At 36.4% G+C, this 23,655-nt stretch overlaps 2 protein-coding genes across 6 annotated transcripts in view; one reads left to right on the top strand and one right to left on the bottom strand.

Annotated features, from left to right (window-relative positions):
- Positions 1 to 1,353: 1,353 nt before the first annotated feature.
- On the bottom strand, positions 1,354 to 15,442 carry LOC139136608 (phosphatidylinositol N-acetylglucosaminyltransferase subunit P-like). The gene is made up of 5 exons (XM_070704372.1): positions 15,329 to 15,442; positions 5,862 to 6,051; positions 2,667 to 2,739; positions 2,017 to 2,135; positions 1,354 to 1,561 (listed from the first exon to the last, which is right to left on the bottom strand). The coding sequence occupies exons 2-5, from the start codon at positions 5,935 to 5,937 to the stop codon at positions 1,458 to 1,460; spliced, it is 372 nt and encodes a 123-aa protein (XP_070560473.1). The 5' UTR covers positions 5,938 to 6,051; positions 15,329 to 15,442; the 3' UTR covers positions 1,354 to 1,457.
- Positions 6,028 to 23,655, top strand: part of LOC139136607 (nephrocystin-4-like) — an 81,706-nt gene continuing 64,078 nt past the window's right edge. For 2 of the 5 annotated variants that reach the window (XM_070704369.1, XM_070704368.1), the window contains exon 1: positions 20,395 to 20,534. Coding sequence is in view for 1 of the 5 variants with exons in the window: in XM_070704371.1 (XP_070560472.1) it covers positions 6,411 to 6,422 (12 nt within the window). In the remaining 4 variants the exon portion in view is untranslated. Of the gene's footprint in view, positions 6,423 to 20,069; positions 20,535 to 23,655 lie in introns of those variants that run through there. The other 3 variants (XM_070704371.1, XM_070704367.1, XM_070704366.1) reach the window with 3 other exon arrangements.

Raw genomic sequence — 23,655 nt, 5'->3', positions numbered from 1 at the left:
TCAACCTTTGAGCAGAGTTCAGACGACCGCATCCTTTTAACAAAGTGAAGTCATTCTTGCAATTCAGAATGCCATGGCCAAAATAATGAAACACAACACACACAAATTATGCTGATACTTTTATTATAATATATATTGATCATTGATGGATGTGAAATCCATATTCCAAATTGCAACAGTATGCAACAAAATGGTACAATGTCAGATCTTTTCATATTTGTAACACCTATCACAGCGTATGGTACTCACTTTCAATTTCAAGCTCACTGGTAGATTATCAGCCTCATTGATTCAGGAAAATGAATTCAGTGTCTCAATATATATGCTAAAATAAATCAAGTCCAGTCTGATTGGTTGTTAAGAAGACTTACTTGAACCATAGACAGTCGAGAAACAGGACCGGAAGCTGTGGTATTTCCTTAAAACAAAATATGCTGGAATAAATTATCTGGATTTGCATACCCATTGATAAACAAATCCAATTACCATCCAACTGTCGCACAATCTCGCAAAATATGCTTGCAGGCCTTACATTCAGTGTGTCCTAAACACACCTTTTCGTAGCAGAGAATAATCCCATTCAGAAGGAATGTACTGTTTCTTTGTCGCATCTAGGAATAAATAAATCTTTAGGATAACCATAGACAGTAGAGGGGAGCCCCCCTCTACTGTCTATGCTATCACCCAGCTGATAATTATGCAAAAATCGATTCACACGTTCTAATTATTCCAAAATAGATGGCTCGTTGCTTCTTCACAGTTCTTTTGTTCTTTGCGGTAGCTTCCCATCCTCTTTCTCAACTGTCTACGCTTGAACTTTGCCAGGTTATTGAAAACAGAATTGAATGAATTTGAATCACCAATCAGACCTGGCCTTCATTACTGAATCCCTATATTTAATTCAAGTCTGACTTTTCTATAACTGTCAACTGCAGATGAACTGATCTTGAATCATTACTACAATCTCATTCTTGTACTTTCTTTAACTAGAGAAACAGGACAGACTATTCATGGCTTTTCAGGTGTATTCTCACAATACGCTGTCTTCATCTGTCTCAGCAGCTACCCTATCACATGCAACACTGGTAACTTCAAGCATGAAGGTACACTGAAGTTTGAGATTTAATCATGAAAGATTCAAAAGATACCTCAGCCTATAGAGCTGTTACTTCTAGGAAATGTCAATGTATCATCCTGTTTTAGATCAGATCATGTGATATCAATCATCCCTAACCTTACAAAGATGTTATGAATGTCTTGACTGACATGATAGCGTGGGCTATCTTGTAACTGTTCCAAATGTTTACAATTTAAATTTCAGTAGTCAGCTAGTGCATGGCATCTTCAATAGTAGTGGACACCTTTGATGATGTTTACTGGTTTTATGCAACAAGCTATGGCTATGCAGGGTGTCCACACACAAACCACATAGCAGTATGTGTCTAGTTACACCACAGTCATGAATACAATCTCTGGTTAACTTCACTGATTGACAAATCTCCTATCTGTGGAATGGCACCGGCTGGTTGGCAGTCTCCATTTATGGGACGAGCATGTTCATCTGAAAAAAAATCACATAATCTGAATAATTGTCACAACCCACACATGTTTGTACAGGACAAGCGATTGAGCGGCCTAGCGGTGGTCTGATTGTACAACTGTGCAAAACATGAGCCCTCGTATTCATAATATGACTGATTCATTCCGAATCCTGAAATCAAACACTGTGTGTGAATTTGTCAATGTAATTATTATGGCCAGCTTGTAGGAAAAAGTAAAGAATAATTGAATACCGGTAGTTTTTCAAAATTCTCTGGACAACCTTGAACTCTGGACAACCTTGAAATAGTAGTGATACTAAGTGATATGATTTAGAGGATATTACATGTACTGTACATATAGAATAGCAGACTGGTGAGGATCGACATTAGACAATTCTGTATGTTAAATAATGATGAATGTGGGTAGTATTCATGGAAATTCAAATAATTCTGAAAAAGTGATAGATCATCGTACCTGTTATGGTGTTCATAGAGTCAAGTGGTTGGGTTATGGTGAAGTTATATCCAATGTAGAAGATATAAGCAAAAAGCAGTGCCATGGTGAAATATGTTGGACCTGCCAATGCCCAATATCTAGAAAATAAGAATAGAAATATTTACCTGTAAGTCTCACAAAATCTCCATTTAATGAAATTAGGTTGATTTGATTTTCAACCCATATAGGATGTGTTGAGACTACTAAAATAATCAGTCTTATCACTGATATTAACAGCTAAAAACAGATCTTATTATTGGGTTTCATTTAAGCCAGCAAGATGCATGTACTGTACTTAGATAAGGATATTCACATGTCTACTAAATAACAAGAAGCATTTATCCATATAGAAAGTGTTCGCTGTTTGTCAGCTGTAGACTCTGATTTGCTATGATGCACACTATTAGACAATAATGCAATAACACCTGTTCACCTTTAGCATTGGTGTACTTTAAACAACAGTGTGATGATGTTTACATAAAAGTTGTAAAACTTACACTGGTATTTGAAGGAATAATTTTTTTCATATCTGTATATCTATCTAACAGATAATGAGAAATAGCTGTGGAATGAGTTGCTTTCTGTGAAAATATTTTCTTTGCTGTAAATGAAGTCACTTGTTTACTTACTTCTGTGGCCAGTAAGTCAGTCCAGCATATGTCAGCCAACTCTCAGGAACATATGCCCAAATAAGGTAAAGGCCTGTTGACAGATAGAAAAAGGTATCTTTACCGACTTACTATCTGTGACTAACTTTTAAATATTGCTGTGCAAATTTTGAAGTTTATGGTTGATGATCCAAAACTGTTATCCAATGTTTAAAATGAGTGACAACTTGCACAAATGATGACTCACTTAGGGACCGTCTCAGATTGTCGCAGAAGTTCAAAAAGCGAAATTTATTCGTTTAGGGGGGGAGGGGGTTTGACCTCCATTCAATTAGTGAACTTCACTTTCGCACTTTTATTTTGTGATCACAAGTTTTCGTGTGTTTATTTAAAGTAAAGAAAAACTGCACTCTCGTGCCAACAAACTTTTAACTGTTTCCATCTCGTTTGTGCCCCAAACACAATTTACCGATAGGAACATTGTATCCTAAACATTTCATTCATCAAATTATACAAAGACAAAAAGTATCATTTTTTAAAAAATGTGCTATTTATAAGCGTCTGCTCTAACCACTAGATGTCTTTATTCTCACTTGTTATGCACCTGGTCATAGTCGTTTTAATATGATTGAACATGCCTGGGCCCCTCGTCAAAGTTTTTTGCTTATTTACCGCCCCTACCAAGTACAAATTGCGTGTTCACAAAGACAAAGAACAGCACAAGAGATGCAAAAAGGGAAAGTAAAATAAAATGAAACTTTTATGCGGTAAAATGCCCTGTTAGTACTCAAATCTGATCGTTTACTTTAATTGTAATGTGGCAAGGGGAATATGTCTTTAGTAGCTATAGCAAAATGCAACATTGTACTCTCAGGCAGATATGAACATTTCGCACTTTTGAAGTTTCGTTTAGGGGGAGGGGGGAGGGGGTTTTGATCTAAACGAAGAAATTTCGTTTCTTGAACTTCTGCGACAATCTGAGACGGTCCCTTAGAACTGTGGCTTTTTTTAGGTAATATTTTGTGTGAGAAATCAAAATATGCAGTTTTATGAGGTACAGGGAACTCACAACTAAGTGTTTCACATATGACCTCTCCTACCCCTATCTGCCAGTTTTAACACCTGACTATCATATACATTCATTGTTTCCAATCATTGTAACAGGCAGGGTGATATATTCATACTTAAATATTGGTTGATCTTTGGAAATGTAAAACAATATTCTCAGGGAAAGAATTTGGAAACTTTGATTTTCCAGAGGCTGCAAAATTGTGATTATGCTAATTAGCCAAATTATTTTTCCAGATTTGGACTTTATACCAACACTTTCAACAGGTGCCATCAAGATTTTGGAAAAAGATTTCAGTTTTAAAAATTGTCCGGTGACCCTATAGTAAGATTACCTCCACGACCCCACTAAGTAATGCTAAAGCATGCTAAAGCACTTGTGCTAATTAAATGCTAAAGCACCTGTCACAGCTTTCTAAAATCAATTTTACTTGGCTGAAGCTAGGGTCCAGTTGACCTTGGGGTTCAGTTGTCTAGAAACCCCTCAATGCATACGGTCCCTTTTGGAATGGCTGATTGTTGACACACCAGCATACTGTACCACAGGCACGCGACGCGTCGCTTCATGATGGGTACTGATTCACAGAAAAGTAAGAACCAGCTCTCTTTACTGTGAATAAGTACCGATCGCGAAGCGACGTGTCGCGTGCCCGAGGCAGTGTACATAGTACACTTGAGACGAGTACAGTACACTTAGGGAGCCGTCATTATTAACGGCCTGGGGGGGGGTCGGAGGAATTGCTTTAGAAACTCCAAAATTTTGAGTAACCCCCCCCCCTGCCAACCATGACGTGTTTGAGTAGTAACTCCCCTCTCTGCTACAGAAATTTTGAGTGACCCCCCAAAAAAAAAGAAATTGGGAAAGTTAAATATCTATACAGTAAAATGGATTGCTGCTGCGACAGGCCCTGTACAGACCCTGATTAAACCCTGTGGTACAGGTCTGTGTTGGAAAGAGGTTCCATTACTGTAACACGGGCTAATGTACAGGTCTGTATATAGTGCTCTGATGACATGCAGTGTTCTCCGTAGGATTAATTTACAAGAGGTGAAAGAAGTGGTCACGGTGTGAAAGCACCACAAGCGACTGTGCAATGAGGGGAGGTCAGGAGGGGGATGTCCCCCCTCCTGCCGTGGGAGCTTTCGAAAAATAGAGATTAAAATGGTGTTATTTGGTGGCACTTGGGGCGTATTTTTTTCAGATTTTTTTCTTATAAAAAACTCAAAGGAACAGAAATCTGAGACAGTATTCCAAAACTTATATTCTAGTTCACTGATTTCAATGAAGATTATAGTTTTTGAAAACAAAAAAATAGCGACAGACATACATTTATTCACATTTATTATTTATTATTATTTTCCTGCAATAAAAGATGGGTTTGTTGTCAAGGCATTCCACTGGTTTTAAACTTTATAGAATCAGAATTAGCTTGCTTTACACATTTTCCCCTATCGGTAACCTATACAATGTAGAATATAGAAAGCAGACGTTTCTCATGAATTTTCAGGCAAGTATATCAATCTTAATCAGGAAATACTGAAAAATGTACTCAGTACTAGCCTCTAACATTAAAGACTTGCCACGTCGAATAGCTGATTATTCTCGTCTGAAGATCACAATAACGTGAAACACATAGTGTAATGAGATTTTAGTTTCTACTTGAAATCACCTGTATTATGATATATATATCTATATATCTATATACTATATATATCTATCTATATCTATATATATATATATATATATATATATATATATATATATATATATATATATATATATGTGTGTGTGTGTGTGTGTGTGTGTGTGTGTGTGTGTACATTTACCGGGTGAACATACATATCTCAATCATACATATTGCTGTTTGTTACTATTATTGTTGTATTAATTCATAAGATCACTAAATGCTTCAGTACATATCAACAAAATTGAGTAGCCCCCCTTCTTGTCCCCCACTTTTGAGCACCCCCCCTTGCAGCTTTCCATTTTTTTGATTGACCCTCCCCCCTTAGATTCCTCCGACCCCCCACGCTATAAGTAATGACGGCTCCCTTACTCAGTTACTGTACTCATCTCAAGTGTACTACGTACACGTACAGCTTCAACTTGTAGAGAAAAATGTAACTAGGAAATATAAAACAACATACCAAAACCAATAATAGATGCGAGATATAACACAAAACCATATATAGCCCGTTCTGGGGTTGGTGACGGATTGCTCATGATTTTGAACGGCTTCTCTCAACAACGCGACAAAACCGACGGTCACCGTGTCATCCACTGCAGGCAGCCATACTAAAGCTGTGTGTTGTTAGTGTGTTGGTTTTGCATTTTCTCCTGTAAGTAAGAAAAGTAGAAGACGCCGTAACGGTAAGCTAATTACGTAACTGAAAACAGCGATCATTTCATTTCTGTGGATGCATAGACAACGGCGACAGTGCACAGATCGTTGGAAGTCAAAATCCCGGAGTCTTTTCTTCATTTGCTTGGTTCGAGAGGGCTGTCCGATCAGGAGAACCAGAGCGTCGCGGTCAACTCAACCGTGAAATTTTCAAGATGGCTGAACGAGATCCTGCTAAACGGTGGAAAGATTTCATGAACAAGAACAGCTTGCTACCTCTGGCAAGCGAACGAAACGATGAGGTTCAGGATGCACCGTCTTCGGCTACTGTATTATTCTACAGGCCGTCGAGGGTATGGCGGTACCGGTGAGTAGACGTTCATAATAGGACACACACCCGATCATTGCATTATTGTTTACATTCCGATTGAAACGGTCGCGAGGGAACGCTCAGCTTGTCGGAAGTATTTTGCCGGAAAAATATTTTCGGCTTCGTTAACTTCTTATCCTGTACAATTGAGCTCCCCCTACAGTTGTAATGGATCTCCAATTATTCCGATTTACAAGAAAATGCTTTTCTGACACTTGTTGGAGTATGGATTGGTTATCATGCGTTACGCTGCGGGGTCACAATCACAAGGTTCATTATCACTTTCTTACAGTTGTCAGTTCGCACTTCAACACTCTGTATTTACATATTTTAACAACTTGCAATATATGGAACGATCATTCTTTACATTTACATTCGACAAGTAACAGTACTGTTTTTCTTTCGTTTGGCATTTTGCAAAGTTCGGATTCATGAACACAAACGATCATGGATAAGTCCCACAAAACTATCCCACATTACAGCGCCCCTACAGATTTTGCATGTACGTTCAAAGTTTTGCTCATGTCAAACGGTGAACTAATGCCAGGATTATGATTAATGTAACGTATGTAGAAAAGTGACACGAAAAAATGTGATTCTTTCCTCAGAAATAATTCTCCATCATATCACAATATTCATACAGTGAGTGTACATACAGACATACAGTAACAAGTCAATGAATAGATCAATGAAAATGAAGGAAGAGTTAGAAATACCTCTGTTTATTCACCGTTAAAGGTTGATATTTTTCTTAAGAATTACTTGTACTTCTGAATGATTACTCAAATTAAAAGACACGTACAGAAAATCAGGGTTCTCCACAAGTGGATTTTTAGGGGTGGGCTATCCCTCTGTTTTTTGAGCAATCTATTCATATGTTAATAACTGCACAAAAGAATATATTTTCACAACATCAGAATATGCAAATTATGCATTGTTATGTAAATTGGTCGCCCCTCTGATTTTCTAAGCTGTGGAGAACACTAGAAAATGATGTACATGGAAAAGTAATTTAATCCCTCTTGAGTGGTAAATCTTGTGGAAACTCATTGAATGTTGTGTCATCTAAAAATTGAGAAATTCAAGTTCAAAAGAGCTGCCAATAGTGTGAGGAATTTCATTCCTCTAAGGTGAAACACTTGCAGTCAAACTTGGTGGGAAGGGATCTGATGACATACTTGCTTCAAATAGAACTTTATGGAGTACAATGTATACTTTTGTTTGATATGTAAGTTAATCAAATTTAGTGTACCTTTCTCAGAATTCATTCAGTTTTTAGAACTTAAAAGAAATGAAAGTGATATTGTAGTGATCTAATGAGACATAGTCTATTCTTGTAGCATGGACATTATAACACTATGACAGTAAGTCATTATTTACACTGCAGGGTTTTACATGACGCGCATTTCTGCGTCCTTTACGCATAAAACCGGACGCAGGACCCCTCAAAAACTAAACTACGCGTCCCTTCGGACGCAGAAATATCTGTTGCTAGTGTACATGGTGTATATCTCGCGAAGCTGCTGAACACGTAAAACACATCCCAGTAAACCTTACCGACCCCATACTTTAATGGAATGCTCCGTAGTGCATTGGCCCCACTGTTTGATGACCAATGGTACCCGCGGAAACAAATTTTATTACCGTAAAAAGTGACTTTCAAAATGTAAACTGATTCTTAATTGGTCGATTTCTTGTTTGCGTCGATTAACACATGTTTATGCATCATGGCGGGTCGTGTCAAACACCCAAAACAGGCCGATCTGCGAAAGTTTTTCGGCGGCCGCAGCAACCAGCACGATGCAGGTTTGGTCGAGGCCGAAACAGCAGCTACGCCATGCGATACTGATACATCAGGTCCCCCGGCCAAGTCAGCAAAATTACGAACATTCAGAAGTTGGCTCAATAGGTTTAAATGGCTTCGATATTCTGAAGAGCGAAACGTCATGGAATGCGATGTACGTTTGAAAGCGAATAGGTTGTTCCAATTTTCAACATTCAACTCTCACTCGTCATCAGGACTCGAAAAGTCATCTCACAAGTGTTAAAATCCTAAGCTTGAGGTCGCAATTTACTACTGCTTGCAAATCTGCAGAAGACCGCAGTTGCAGGGTAAGAGTAACGAACTCGAGGCGTACGCAGCACAATTACGTACTGTTTTGTTTACCTGATCGCTAAACGTGACCTTCCGTGCGATGTATTCACTGACATCTTGCATCAACAGAATCTGAACGGCTTAGACATTGAATATTACAAACGTCCTCAGATAGTTATGGAGTTTGAAGAGTGTATTCAACGTGTGATCGAGAAGTCCCTGATTGATAGTATACATGCAAGTGACTTCATCGGTATAATGTTGGATGAGACTTGTGACATTACCGTTCATAAGAAACTTGCTATATATGTTCGATATATTCAGAATGGCGAGGCGAATGTTTCTTTCCTCGGTAACCAGCAAATTACAGATGCCACTGCTGCAGGGGTCGAAACCGCCTTGATTGAATTTTTGATTAGGAAAGAAATCTGTGACGCGGCCGTAGACAAAATATACGGACTAGGAACAGATGGGGCTGCCGTAATGACCGGTCGTTTGAACGGGTTGGGTGCAAAATTAAAAGCCAGAAATCCCAACCTTGTTCAAGTGCATTGTGTTGCACATCGATTGAATCTTGCTGCTTCTCAAGCAGGCAGAGATATTGAATATTGCAAAGAATATCATAATATAATCCATTCATTGTATAAATACTTCAATGACTCTAGTGTGAGATATGACAAACTTAGAGAAATTCAAACTCTGTTGAATGGGAAGGCAAAACAAATTACTGAGCCTACATCTGTTCGTTGGTTGTCGGTTGAATCAGCTGTCAAGATGATTTTCATCAGTTTTGAGCCAATTGCCTTGGCACTGGCAAGTGACAAAAAAGGGGGTAAGGCTGATGGAGCTGCTGGCAGAGTGTGAACTCAAACTTACTGGACTTGGAATTACTTACCTTCTTGTCAATTTGCCGAATTTGAATACTTGTTCAAAATTCACAACGTTGTGAACTTGTCATTAAAGTTATGAGATAATTTCAATCATTGATAGTGTTCTTTTACTTGATCAATGAGGGCCCTCAGTATGAACTAGAATTTTCATGTAAGAGTTATTTTAAGAAATGTGCAACCATTTGCCGTGTGTTATAACACTAATTGAACACAGTGAAGACCATGGCATGGATAAACAATAAATATTTTTGTGAAATAAATTGGGACCCCCATATTTGATGTAGGACTCACATTTTCTAACACCAGGGGTTCCAAGGGACTCTCAAAAGTAAAAAGTGATGTAAAACCTGACACTGTATTCATCCATCAGGGAAAGACACTTATTTTCTTATCCACTTGCCCTTCGGGCAAGTGGGGGGTTAAGTTCACTTGCCCGAATTGGAAAACCACTTGCCCAGTAAAATTGTGTTTTGAAAATTGCAAAAGCAGTGATTTTTTTCAAAAACTTTATCATGTTATTCATCAAACTGCATGATTAGTGAAAAATGCCATCGTATTCTCTACCCTGGGTTGATAGTTCTGCTGGTGGACAGAATTATCCCCGAGGCTGTCTTCCGCCCAGTTTAAGCGTTGTATTCATTGCTTCGCTTCGATAAAGTTGTGTGCGATGTATGATAGTGTGTGTACTAGCGTGAGTTCTTCACGAACTCTACGGCGAGTGGAGAGGGCGAAGTCAGAATTGCAACATCCTTAGCTCCTTAGCTCCTCAGACTTCCAAGAGTGCTTGACAGCTCATTAATATTCATGATCATTAATATTCATGAAAAAAATATAATATTTAATATGCTTGTACGTTTACTTTCTTGGGGCTATAATAATGTACAAATAATAAAGCCACTTCCACTTCCAACTGTACCTTCAGGGTAATTTTTCAGTTTTAACTGAACTATACAAGACGTACGCTCAACCAGTGTACGGTAATTAACCGATGGTATTGTTTATTGAAAACGATCATGCAATTTTGTGAAAAACTTTACGCTAGTTCGCACAATGACATAAAACGATTATCATTTGTTGTTCAAGTCGGTGTTCCCACATCAGAAAATCAATCTCATGGATTTGATTTCTAGGTAATTATGTTTTCACTTGTCCCGTCAGGCAAGTGGCATCGGCGTTTCACTTGTCCGAATGCGACTTTCACTTGCCCCAGGGAATCGGACAACCGTTAGTGTCTTTCCCTGGCCATAGAAATATAAACAATGGTACTTACAAAAGTTAGGTACTACGACAGGCAAGAATGTCTTGTATTAACAGATGCAAATGGGTGGAAAATGTGACATGTAACTTTTGATTCGTTTAGGTGGAAAAATATGATACAGTGAGTAAATGTGGAACACTAAAGTGATAAGATGGACTTATGGCCTCTGTTTCAAAAATCAAGCATTTTTGTATGTTGATATCTGCACAAGCCAAGGTATGATGAAAGTAAGGTCTTCCTGTTGAAGTACAGTGGTAGGGCGCCACCTATGGCAAAGTGTGACAAGGGAACTACTGTCTGATCACAGTTCCTCTGGGGTCTAATCAAACCTTGTAGGGAAAACTTCATTGCAATGTTTGTCATTCATACAATTATTTCCAGTTAAATATTTGGTATTGTTGAATTAAATAAAGAAGATTTCCTTGTTTCCTGTGTTCCCTTACTCATATTGAACTTTACTGTATTGTTTCGAAAACCATAAATGCGTACATCCTGCCATACCATAGTTGCTTACATTTGTACGTGTTCTATATATGGTAAAGCGTTTATGAAAGCTCACTAATGTACCTTCAACACAGTAGTGCTAAGGGTTTCCTTTTATCATTGTCATACAAAGTTTTAGTGTGAACATATACATTAATACTTCAATATGCAGTCATAAAACCCATCCCCAATAGTACTAGTGGCAGGGCTTTAACAGACTTTTCCAAGAAATTTGTATGAAGATTTGCATGTTGAAAAACTTGATAAAAATATGCAGTCAGCCACTGACTAGCAGTTACATACATTGCTGTCATATTTTGAATGTTTTCCATTGTGTTTTTGTCCAACATACAGTATATGTATCATTCCATAATGCTCATTGTCTGAAACTACCATTTTAGAGGATTTACCACTGTTGGTCAGTGTACATGCAAATAAGTATGTAGCACAGCCACTTCCTAACAGAAAGTCTTCATCGCTCTGGACAAGTGTTATACCTTTATTGACAAGATCACCATCATCAATGGAATTGTCTTTGTAAACTTATAAAAGAAATGCACAATTTTGAAAAACCTGGAAATAGAACCATTGCTTGTGATATTTTTTAAGTTTGTGAAAACAAATTCAGATGAAATTTTGCTCTTCACAAAGGAAAGCAACTTGAACTAAATACTGACTTCAAATTTTTAACGAACTAGGAGCAGCCTGGCTGTCTAATATCTACAAGAAATATACTAACAGCATATGACATGTCTTTTATACTATCCAATCATATTACAACTGTATAAAACATGATAAAACAAACAACGCATTTCTGTTTTCTTCTCAGCACAAAAAATGCAGTGGAATTTCTGTCAATAATGTATTATTGCTATTCTACTGGTACTCAGGTAGTGATATGTTTGACATTGCAATTAAGTATCATATGTGTACATTGTGAAGTAGAACAGTATAGATACTTGATACAGTGTACAGTTTATGCTGTGGTGATAAGTACAGGTACTGTTTTACTTTTTATTAGAAAGGAACTGAAGCTGAATACAGGGCAGTTATTTCTTATTTTATTTTAACTTAACGTCTAATCTTTGAGGTACTACCTCCATAATGTCAATTTTGCAGTTTTTTAAAGACTGAACTAATTCCACAAAATGCTCCATCAAGTATCATCTGTTTCCTTTTTGATGTATCATGCAAAATTTAGTGGTATATTTGACTTAATGGTTTAATCTTGTAATTTTACATTAATGACCAGTAAATGTAGACTGAAAAAAAAAATTAAATGAACATCATGACAGAATTCAAATTGATATTTGAGGAGCTTACATGTATGAAAAAAATGACTGAACCTTGGAGTCTGTTGAATGAAAAACTACATACTCAGAAGATCAAAGTTTCCCTGGGATGGACATATAAAGTACAAGTACCATAACTCTGTTTGCAGGGCTGTTTTCCTTGCCCTTACATGTAGGTCTTGCAAAACAGGGAACACACAGACTATTGGTATTGCAGACATGAGACAAGATCCATGCCAGTTTTTGTTAAGGCCAGTACCTTGGTATATGTTATCGGGGTTCCCCAGTCATTTTACAGGGGTTCCCCTAAGTGTATCAATGCAATCAGATTAGGGGACAGCAGAAATGTTACCGGTACCGGGGTTCCCAAATCATTTAGCAATGTTCCCCAACCATAGCAAAAACACTGCATGCACAACATACTGTATGGTCAACAATTTGAAGGCAACAATTTGATGGCAAGTTGGTGGGAAAATATAATTACTAACATGAAAAATGAATGTGATGAAACTTATGTGAATATTTCAACTTTGACTATCCTTTGTGAGAGCATTAGCAATACCCAACCTTACTTTCCATGCAGGACTTTAATGGGAGATTTTACCGTTATCCGCCCCACCTTGTTCTACAATAGATTGACTAAGCTCTTCAACCCTAAATCCCTGACTGTAAGACCAGCTTCTTTCATAAGAACAAAGCGGTTGGATGAGAATTACTGAGTGAAAACAGCTGCAGGCATTCAATGCAGCCCGTAAAATAATTTTAATTGTGCTCTATGTTTCACAATATAAATTGTTGACAAAACTGACATTTGCATCATGACCACACTTTTTACTTCTGAAAATTCGGTGAAAGGAACACTCCTACAGCTTACAAGGACTTTTTCAACTATGCAATTTACCTAAAAATAGAGTTTCTTTCAAAATGTGTAAGCCATTCCGATTTGTTCACCATCTTCTTTTCACACCACAAAGCAGATGAGACGGTACATATATGCAATAGGTCTGCATTCAGGTCTCTGTATTGTTAATGGCTATGGCTGTGCTTTGAGGCTAAGCTGTCAAAAACATAAAGACTTCTACGCAGAGCCAAGATGCATATTAACATAGGATACTGCTCTAGAAAGATTTCTAACCATTAATTATAGAACTATTCATTTCAAACTAAACAAACCTAGAAGAACAGTCTACAAATTGAAGGAGAGTACTTGACTTTTCAAAAATTGATTTCATTTCCAAACTTTCCATAATTTATGAAATATCAAGTCAAATAATATGTGTTTATGTAAATGTACTATAGTTTTAAACAATTTAATTTATATTTATATTATTTATATTATTATATTATATTATTGATATTATATTATTTAATTTTATTGACTGTTAACATTCACTGCCCATGAGAGATGTTTCCAAAATGATCAAGTCGCTAAAACCTGTATAATGAATATTTTCACAAAAGATATTTACCATCTCAAATATTGAAGAACTCAGCTGCAATTTACATTTGAACCTGATCTGAGTATTGGAAAATTAGTCTACCCAATTCTATTAGATTAGTGCACATATCTAGATCTGTACTGGTATATAGCATGTTTTTACAAGAGGACTCTGAAGGGAAGCCAGTTATTTTACAGCAATGCTGGCACATGAATATGGAAAGCTTGGACTAGTGTATTCTTAAAATCATAATGCTAAATTATCAAGTTGAACTTACTGTCAATGATAAATAGCAAATATAAGTGAACGGCAAAAAAGGTCACCATGTTGTTATTTGCAAATTTTTAGGATTACCAATACCAGGTCACAAGTGACAGGCGGTGAGTGTTACAAAAAGCAAACAACAACAACGAGCCATATACCAGTTGACCAAATGTAGTTGACTAACAGTAACACAGGTACTGATAGAGCTGAGAACAGACTTAAAGATGTATATTTCACCATGACTGACATTTTATCTTGTTACTATCTGTACATGTACACTAAGCCATCAAAAATTAGTCCTGCCAGATAGTAAGATATTATGTGTAGCTTACTGCAGTCCTTTGGTTTTGAATAAAAACTCCAATTATTCCAAGTTTCATTGTTATGGATGCATACAGAAGTAGATATGATAATTCATGACATATGGAATGAAACCATGTAATTGTCATTGAACGATTCTGAAAGATTGAAAACTGTACTCTCCCACCTAAAATATTTGGTTAATGTATATTTTTTAATTATTTGTTATTTGTCATTTTAATTTTTGCATCAGCTACATTCTTTAGCACCCATCCCTAAAAATTATCACAGACTATGTCTATGATTATATTAACAAGTCCTGTGATTGGATAGACAGATAGTGTGTGTTTGCTCACCCTCAATGTGTATCAATTTTGGACAGTTCTGATTATTTGCAAAGGATTATTGCAATGAGCAGTGAAGATTTTGAGAAGTCAGTATGACTGAACTCTTGAATAAGGTTATGATATTCAGTGAACTTTGTAGAGTATTTAAGTTTCAGTACAGCTGTACATCTGTTTCACAACATAGTTAAGAAGGCGACATGGTCATTTTGAAGCGGATATACCAATATAGCAAAATAAAAACTCAAAAGAGATTGTAGCATGATATTATTTCTAATCCCACAGCATTCCACATTTCCAATATTAGGAGGCATTTTTGAAGTGTTGTTTTCTCCTATAAAAGCAGAGAAGACAAATTTTGGTTGATAAGCCTGACATGGAGTCACCTGAATTGTGCAAATTGATATCCAGTTAAAACTGAATATGTCACTTTTCAATTAAACCTTTTTGTGCCTTTTCTAAGTCTCTATTACCATTAAAACACAGAAAATATTTCTTGTAAATGTGATTGAACACAGAAACATAAATGTTTACATACCTTTGCCGTACTTTTTGTGATGTTATTCCATCAGTCTAATTTTCTACACTGTCAGCTCTGAGTGTCATAGTATACTGACATGTACTCTATGGAGTTCACCGACAGTGTACAGTGTATCAATAACAGTTATGAGTCACATATGCAGGGTTTGGGGCCTTGAATAATAAGTTTTGAAGCCACCAATCAAAAGTGGAGTAAGTGAAGAATTCAGAGTAGGTGGCCAATGCCTTTTATGGTTCAGAATTTAATGTCATACGGATCACTTCAAGAATTTAAAATATTGCACATTGCTTGGAAACAGTCTGTTTTGTTCCATAAACTTTGGCAACCAACATGTCTGCCTGCTTAAAAGATGTTGGCAAATTGTAGATTTGTCTCAGTGCTTTATAATAGTGAAAGAACTCATCCTTGAAAGATGGCTAAGAGAAACTAATCAATGCATTGAAAAATTTTCTAACATGTTTTTAATTTCTCATATCCCCTGATAACTGTTTATACATGTAGAAACAGTCATTTCATTTACCGCAATAGCAGCACAGTTCACACATATTCCTTTCAATGTTTCAACAACCACACCCACCTTTAAGTGTTGAGATAAATTTCCAGCCAGTATGAAGGCTACAATTGATGTCAACTGATGTCTGATTTGTATGCGGAGGTCGACTTAGAGACTTTCTTCATATAGTAGGATCATCGTGAGCTCACAGATATTGTGACCAATGACCTGGTATACTGCTCTTCAGACATTTGCAAAGTGCTTCTTCATAGTATCATGGTTACTAATACCATTAAATCTTAGAAACAAGTTGACTATTACAAGACAGCAAACAGTTAAATGTCAAAAAAGCTGAAATCCTTTGAAAACCCTGACATATGGAAATCATGTTTATCTAGATTAGTCCAAATACATTATAACTCACAATACACATCACAATTTTGTATTCATTTGACAAAGACAATAGTAATGAAACTGTCAGGTTGTATATCTTTCATGATAGAATGATGTATCAGTGTGCAAACACAATGAAATTTTAGTAGCGGCGCCTTTGGACATTACATGTATACCGTTGATAAGGTTTATCATGGCCACCTTGTGCACTGTGCATGCAACACTTCTAGTTTATTGGAATACCTGAACAGGGTAAATGTCACGATTTTGACACTGTAAATGTCATGATTTTCACAAAGGGGGAAAATGATGTTTTTTCTTTTTGCAGTCTTTAGTAGAGTGAGGGAAACTAAAGTATTCACACAAAGTTGATACTCTCTGTTTTTTGTAAATTTAACATTTCTAAAGTGTCATTTCTATCAAATGCCTTAGTGCTACATGTAAGTTATCTGTGTCACCTTAGATGCCAGTTGCTTACACTGTACCATCAACTAGTAAAAGATCTGTCTATGATATTACTGACTGAAAATATGTTAGCAAAAACATATATGAGGATGGTCAGCAACAGTCAACCATCATAAAAGCTTAAAATTCCCATCCCAAATTGCAGTTTGGACCGCATACACATCGCAAAATTTACGCACACAAACAGTGGAAAAAACAGAACATACATGTATAACAAAGTACTGTCATAATCAATCAATAAAGTCATCAATTGAAAGATTGTAACCATTGGTTCTACTGCAGGACATGCTGCGCTGTGTTTCCTTTACTCGACAAAATTGACATCAAATCTTACTTTGTGTCTTTTCTAACAATATTACAAGTTGTCAATCATTTTCACGTTTTTCTTCATAAAGTATATTGACCTGATGTTCTTCCTGCACATCATAACCAGTCATAAGTTAATTCTTTCTGAGAGACATGTATTGACAAGAAACACAAATTTTGAAAGCAATTCCTTTGTACAGCATTTTCTCATCGGCATATGTAGGTGTCTCAAGCAATACATGTACATTCACCAATTTGTCAATCATGTATTGGACCTGTCTGACACTGTCCCAAGTTTGTCACTTATTGGGTGTGTCTGACACTTTGTCCAAAGTTTGTCACTTATTGGCACCGTCTGACACTTTGTCACTGTTGTCACTTATCAGTTCTGTCTTAAATTGTATCTTACATTTGAGTCTGTTTGACAATCAGCAGCTGTACAGGTAGTTTTCTGTCAGTTTATCTGAAACTTGAATGTGTAAAACTCAATGATAGGGGTGAATGGAAATGACCTTTCCTTTGTAGATCAGTGCATTACTCCACCAATCAGCTATTGTCTGTTTGTGATACACCTGAGTATCAGGTCTACCATATATCTCCAATTGTGCTGCATTTCAAAATTTGTCATACATGGTATGCCAGTATTCCTTGGAAATGTTTGTACAACCACCTACACCTGTACAAAACAGACTTGAAAAGTTACAATGTCAATCAGAGACACCTTTGGACAAACAAATAAACAGTGCAGGGTTGTGAAAACCATGCCAATGACAATTGGTTTATCTCAAGATGTTGTGTGCAGCGTCATTATCTGCTACACAGCAGTCTGCAGGTGTACAGCATTCAGTATTAAAGAAGATATGTATGTTGCTGCAATGCTGTGAATGAGACAAAAATTGTTTCAGATTTCACAGCCACTGTGAAGAAATACAAATGAACACTTTCATGTGTTTGACTTATTCAAACCCATTTATCCATGAAGATTCCTGACTTATCTGTCGTAAACATTGAGGTTTGATCAAAGCCAAGGTAACACTGAGGTTTGATCAAAGCCAAGGTAACACTGAGGTTTGATCAAAGCCAAGGTAACACTGAGGTTTGATCAAAGCCAAGGTAACAGTGAGCCAATCATAAAATTATCATCGCCAGGTTTACAGCGAACAGAGAATTTCAGTACTAAACATGTAACCATGTTCATCTTTTGCAACATTTCCAAAATGTTTGGTTGACAGCAAAGAAGAACTTTTTCAGTATAGCTTCAAGATATCTACATGTACCGGTACATGTACAGGTTCATGTAGGTGTACTCTAATCCCTCAAAAGAACTAGCCCATTCACCCTTTCTGCATGAACGTATATCATTTGTGTATTCCATCCCATAAGGCATTTACGAGGGGAAGTCCAGAGGTACAGTGAGTCTAGTCAAGATTACACTGGTTAACTGTCCTTTAGTACTATAGTAGCTTTGCATTTACATGTACCTGAGGAAGACAAGTGACAATTGATAACAATAGTTAGGATAGTTGAATTGTTAGGGTGGTGCCCATCACAAACCTGTGTTCCTAGGCAATGCAAACACTTTTGAGAAAAACTAAACAAGTAAATGGCCTTTGTGTGAATTGTTTGCTAGCTGTGTTTTTCTGGTTTTGTTGGTCAGAAATTAATGTGCACGTGAAGTGGCGTGATGTCGTCTGTGTTGCTTTTTTTGTGTGGACAGATGTCCACCCTGCAGAGGCAGTTTGAGATACAGTGCTATGTGTACACTGCCCTGGATAAATCTGTGATATCTTTAGTGTTTCTTAACCCTCAAGGCAATCTTGATAACTGATGTCATTTCTTTCCTATCTATCACTATCAGACTTCGGTTGTTTTTTAACAAATTACACTTCATTGAACATCAATGACAGATAAGTGTCTACCATGTTTCTTTTGATCCATTGTGGTAAATAAGGCTAAAAATACTTAGCCAGAGGCTTGGTTTCTTGCAAAATTATGCAACGAACTGGACTTTTATTTTCTTTTTCAAGCTATTTTTTTGGTTCATTTAATTAAGTTGACATGTCCCACTACAAACATTTGAACAAACAGTATTGTTTCTTTATATGCTGAAGTACTGAAGTGAGTGCATGGGTCTGTGCTTGCATTTTACATGCTGAAGTACAATAAAGTGGGTCTGTGCTTTCATTGCTACGTGTGACAGGCAAGAAGATGGGTTCACTCTTCATAATTGTACAATGTATTAACAACAAGTATTTTACATTATCATAGTGCACTGTTATTTTTTACTCTTAAATTTTTCAAGTGAATGTGCAAAAAAATGCTGATGTGGCAAGCCTTGATCAACGTGGACAAGGATAAAAAACAACCATTTTGCCTATAAAATGTTGTACCTCGCACATGTACCGTACATGAACCTGGTTGAGTACATAAAGGAGACTGGTCACACAGCATATTATCATGGAAATGAATATATTGAAACTTTCTAAAGCAAGTGTCAAAAACAGTCTGCAATATTTCTTACTCAATCAGTATTCACGTTGTGTTTAATGATTAGGTCTGTGTAGGTTTTACTTTTGCCTGAGCTCACCTCTGTTACTATGACTACAGCTTATAGAAGTAGTGAGGTATACACTGGAATGAATTCAGTGATTTGAAAGAACAATTGAGAATTCTATTAAACCATCAATTGTTTGTATTGGAAAGCAATGTGCTGCGGCTGTAAAATGAGTTGGTCTGTTTCACTGGCTGAGATGTGCCTGACGTAAAACGAATTCAAGTTTCTATTACTGAATGAATGAACAGTGAAGTACAAGCTATCAGTTGACATAATCTATGCACTAGAAAGCTGAACCAGCTGTGACCTCTAAGTGATAATTATTGGAACTGATATCAATGCACCCAGTGGCCTTCTCCAATATTCAACATTGCACTAATTGTGTTGTGCTGTTTGAAATTTACAATCCAGGCAGACCGACCAGGTTAGCACCCAGGCAACGGGATTTAGTGGGCGCTACCTATTGGCTTTGTGTTGTCACACACAGAGTAGGCATTGGCTGTCAGCCAGTGACTGCTTTTCAGGTCACCCATGTACAAATGTATAGACTGTATAGTTGGAGAGGCAATGTTTTGAAGTGACAGTGCCATTGATTGTGGTCAAGGCTAACTGAGCTTAACATAATTACTCAGACGGACGACTCACATTCCTCCCAAGGATTTAAATTTTTTTCTTCTGATCCAATCACTTGAAGCACAGCTGTTCCCGTTCATCAATTCTAGTCTGGAAGAATTTATTGGGACAACAATTTCAGTCTGGTAGCATCAATTGTGTGTCCGTACGGTACATTGTTCATGCAGCTACACCCATCAGCCGTTGTCACAGTCCGGGGAATCACAATAAGTCACAGCTATCAAGGTGATTGTTGTCAGCGATTTTCTCATGGATTAACTCAGAGTACTACCTGGTACAGGATAACTATGGAAGGAAAACATGACTAAATAACAGTGGTCATTTACTGTCTATGGTGTCATCTGAGCTGTGAAATCCAGGTGAATAGATAAATATCTATTTCATTGTGTAGATTTATGAGAGGTAACTGATCATGTCTTGTATTTTCATTGATAGTTGGACATATAGTGTTTTGGTGGTGGAGTTTCATATCTACTCAGGAAAGACAGCAGTTGGTGGCTGTTTCAGTTTGATTGAGAGCTGGTCATGATGAAGTATTTCATAAACAAAGACATTGCTATTTCAATATATCTTCCATTGATCAGATATTATTTCATCTCTTTAACAAAAGGCTCCATGTACATGCCCTATGTATTGAGCAAGAGTCATTAGATATTTTGTTCTGACAATATCCATAGCCTAACATAGCTGTACTGAAAATGTTAATATACTTACCGCATGATATGGTATAGCATATATTATCCATAGCTTATATATCTGTCAAATGTAGTGGTTATTTTAATGAAACAGCACAGGTATTCAGTTTAGAGTTTCATAAAGTAAGTAAATTGTCAACATTCTGCTGTGCAACATTTACATAGCAGGCCAGCAGTAGCTGCTCTAAAGATCACAATAAAAGTTACTAAGGACTTACCATGGATAGAAACCCAGCTATCTCCCTAAGTCAATACTTTACAACAATGATCAGGCAGCTAGTCATTGTACTCCGGTATTCTCATTAGTGTTTTCAACATTAACCAGTTGCAAATGCTGTTCCATATATTTTTTACCACTGTTATCAGGGAAAGTAATGCTAGAGTATTTTAAACAACACAGAAATTCCCTGTTTTTTATGAGTTCTGCCTCTTGCCTTGGTTTCAAGGGCTTCAGTTGTTTAGCTTTAGCCTTAACCGCAAAGGCTTCTGTTGTCCATGTATGCAGGCAAGATTGAACAAGACTCCAGGCAGTGACATAAGTTTAGGTTTTAAAGTCACCCTTCAAAGTTAATAATTATGTTCAGTTTTATAAAAGATAAATCTGTGAAAAGTATGATAAAAGAGAGAAATTAACCAACATATTGTGCAGGGTACAAAGATTTTTAGGTGTTCATGCTGAACACAATAACAAAGATTTTTTGAGACCTTTGATTGCACAAAATAGATCCCAAAATAAATGAAAGATTTGAATTCAGAAGATGAAGGCATTCATTGGAATAACTCTATCGGTGAATTTTTTCATTCCTTTTGCAGTAACTGTGAAGTGTCTGTAGAGCTTTGAATCTCATTACACAATAAACAGAGATTTTGATCATAAGGATGTATAACAAGTACATGTAGGTTGAACAATGGAAAATAATTATGCTCTGAATATGAACAGCTTTCAGCTGATGAGTTTTCCCAGTTTATAGCCACAAAACTTGTCCTCAACAAATTTTGTGTGAAATAAACATATTTCCTCTCAGATATTTCATTGGTATCTACAACTATGTGTGAAATTTTTTAGTAAAGTCATTAATCTGGATGAATGGTAAAATTTATTAATTTTTTGTACTCTCAGTCAGTGATTTGTATCCACACCCTCCGTGTTAATATGTACAAATTAGCTTCACAAATATTTCCAACAATATTTGCCAACAAGACTTTGGGTCAGAATTATCATTGAAATAAAAGCAAGAAGAATTTTAAAAACGACAGTAAAATTTCTAAGATAGGCAATGTCAAAGGCAAGATTACATTTGAATTTTAGGTTTATAAAAGCAAGTATTCAATGGTGTGGTCATAAGTTACTTTAAGAAAGGTAGTTGAAATGATCAGTACACAAAATATTTGTGTACAAGTTTCAAACCAAATGTTGTACATAGAGTAAGGGGCTTAGTGACCATACACCATTAATTATATGTCACATTGTCACATAGACCTTATTGATCAAAAATTAAAGAGAACATGACTAGTTGTAAAATTACAAGATAGAGGAAGTAGAGTTGGTTGTTTGAGTATGAGGACAGTTGTCTCAGCAAACCCTATGATTATAGATGAAATAGGGACTTGTAAAAAACTGCAATGTAAGAAATATATGACTATCTTCTCACAATATTAAATGATGAAAATATGAACTAAGGAGACAAGGATAGACATATGGCTTTGATAAATGACTTGTGAAGACAAACAGAAGCCAATACAAATCTTTTGGAAAATGCAAGGTTTTCTTGCTGACTGAGACAAGAAGTGTACCGGTATACCGTAAAATGTAGAATAGAGAAGAAATTAAAAATTGGTACTCAGTCATCCTAGGAAAGATTCTTTGTTATTTTAAAAAAAGAACAACTTTCCTTAGCTTTTTTGGTTCAACCAATGTTACAAAGGTGTTCTCAATGGAGAATTACCGCTGTCTTCCAGTGATCTGGCATGTACATAGAGTGTATTAGATCATGAGATTGATTCATGTACATGTAATGTACCATAAAAGTAAATTCAGTGTAGCGTCAATTCAACCTATAACCTGCAGTGCATACCATTATAATGTACATAATGTCTACTGGTTCCAGTAACCACTGAGAATGATATCTTTGCCATGTACTTTGTAGATAGCAGATTAAATTAATGAAATGAAAACTCCTAATATATGGAAAGGATATGCAGGTTTTCTCATGGGAAATTAGTGATCATATATTATAAATAAAATGTTATGTGTACAATTGAAAGTAAACTTTTACACATGGAATTGGCCACATCACTACAAAATTTATGCAATTAAAAAATGATGTATTTTGATGAATAGTGAGTATGATTTAATGAAACTTAAAAAATAATCATCAAACTACTACACTTATTTTCAGACTTTTCTCAAACTGCTAAAGTCTTTCAGTCAATCGAATTGTTTTCACAGACAAAAATCTCACAAAGTGACACAATTACAAGTATATGCTAGTTCTGTAGAATGTACGCCTGTGCTTTATTTTGTCATATATCAGGTTTCTGTAGAAATTTAATCATGTATTTTACAATCAATTGGTGCTCTCATTAACGTCATAATATATTTCTGTAATATCCGTTTGCATAATTTTGAACAAAATTGTTGAATGCCTTGTCAGAATAATGGTTCTATACATTTAAATGAAAAAAATTGTAAGTAAAGTGCCATCTGTCTCACTATTAAGTCTTGTCTTTATAAGAAAGTGGCATTGCATGTGCGTATTGTAGTACCGGTACATTATCTTTACGC

This window comes from Ptychodera flava, chromosome 7 (assembly GCF_041260155.1).
Source record: "Ptychodera flava strain L36383 chromosome 7, AS_Pfla_20210202, whole genome shotgun sequence".
Taxonomy (NCBI): Eukaryota; Metazoa; Hemichordata; class Enteropneusta; family Ptychoderidae; genus Ptychodera; species Ptychodera flava.
Note: the sequence above shows the minus strand (reverse complement) of the source record. Positions and strands in the feature narration are given on the sequence as shown.

Bases quoted from the DNA above. Each gene is read 5' to 3' on its own strand.
- LOC139136608 (XM_070704372.1), bottom strand. From the start codon at position 5,937: ATGAGCAATCCGTCACCAACCCCAGAACGGGCTATATATGGTTTTGTG. The intron at 2,740-5,861 runs GTATGTTGTTTT...ATCTGTCAACAG, and splicing joins CGCATCTATTATTGGTTTTG to GCCTTTACCTTATTTGGGCA. The intron at 2,136-2,666 runs GTAAGTAAACAA...CTTATTTTCTAG, and splicing joins CTGACTTACTGGCCACAGAA to ATATTGGGCATTGGCAGGTC.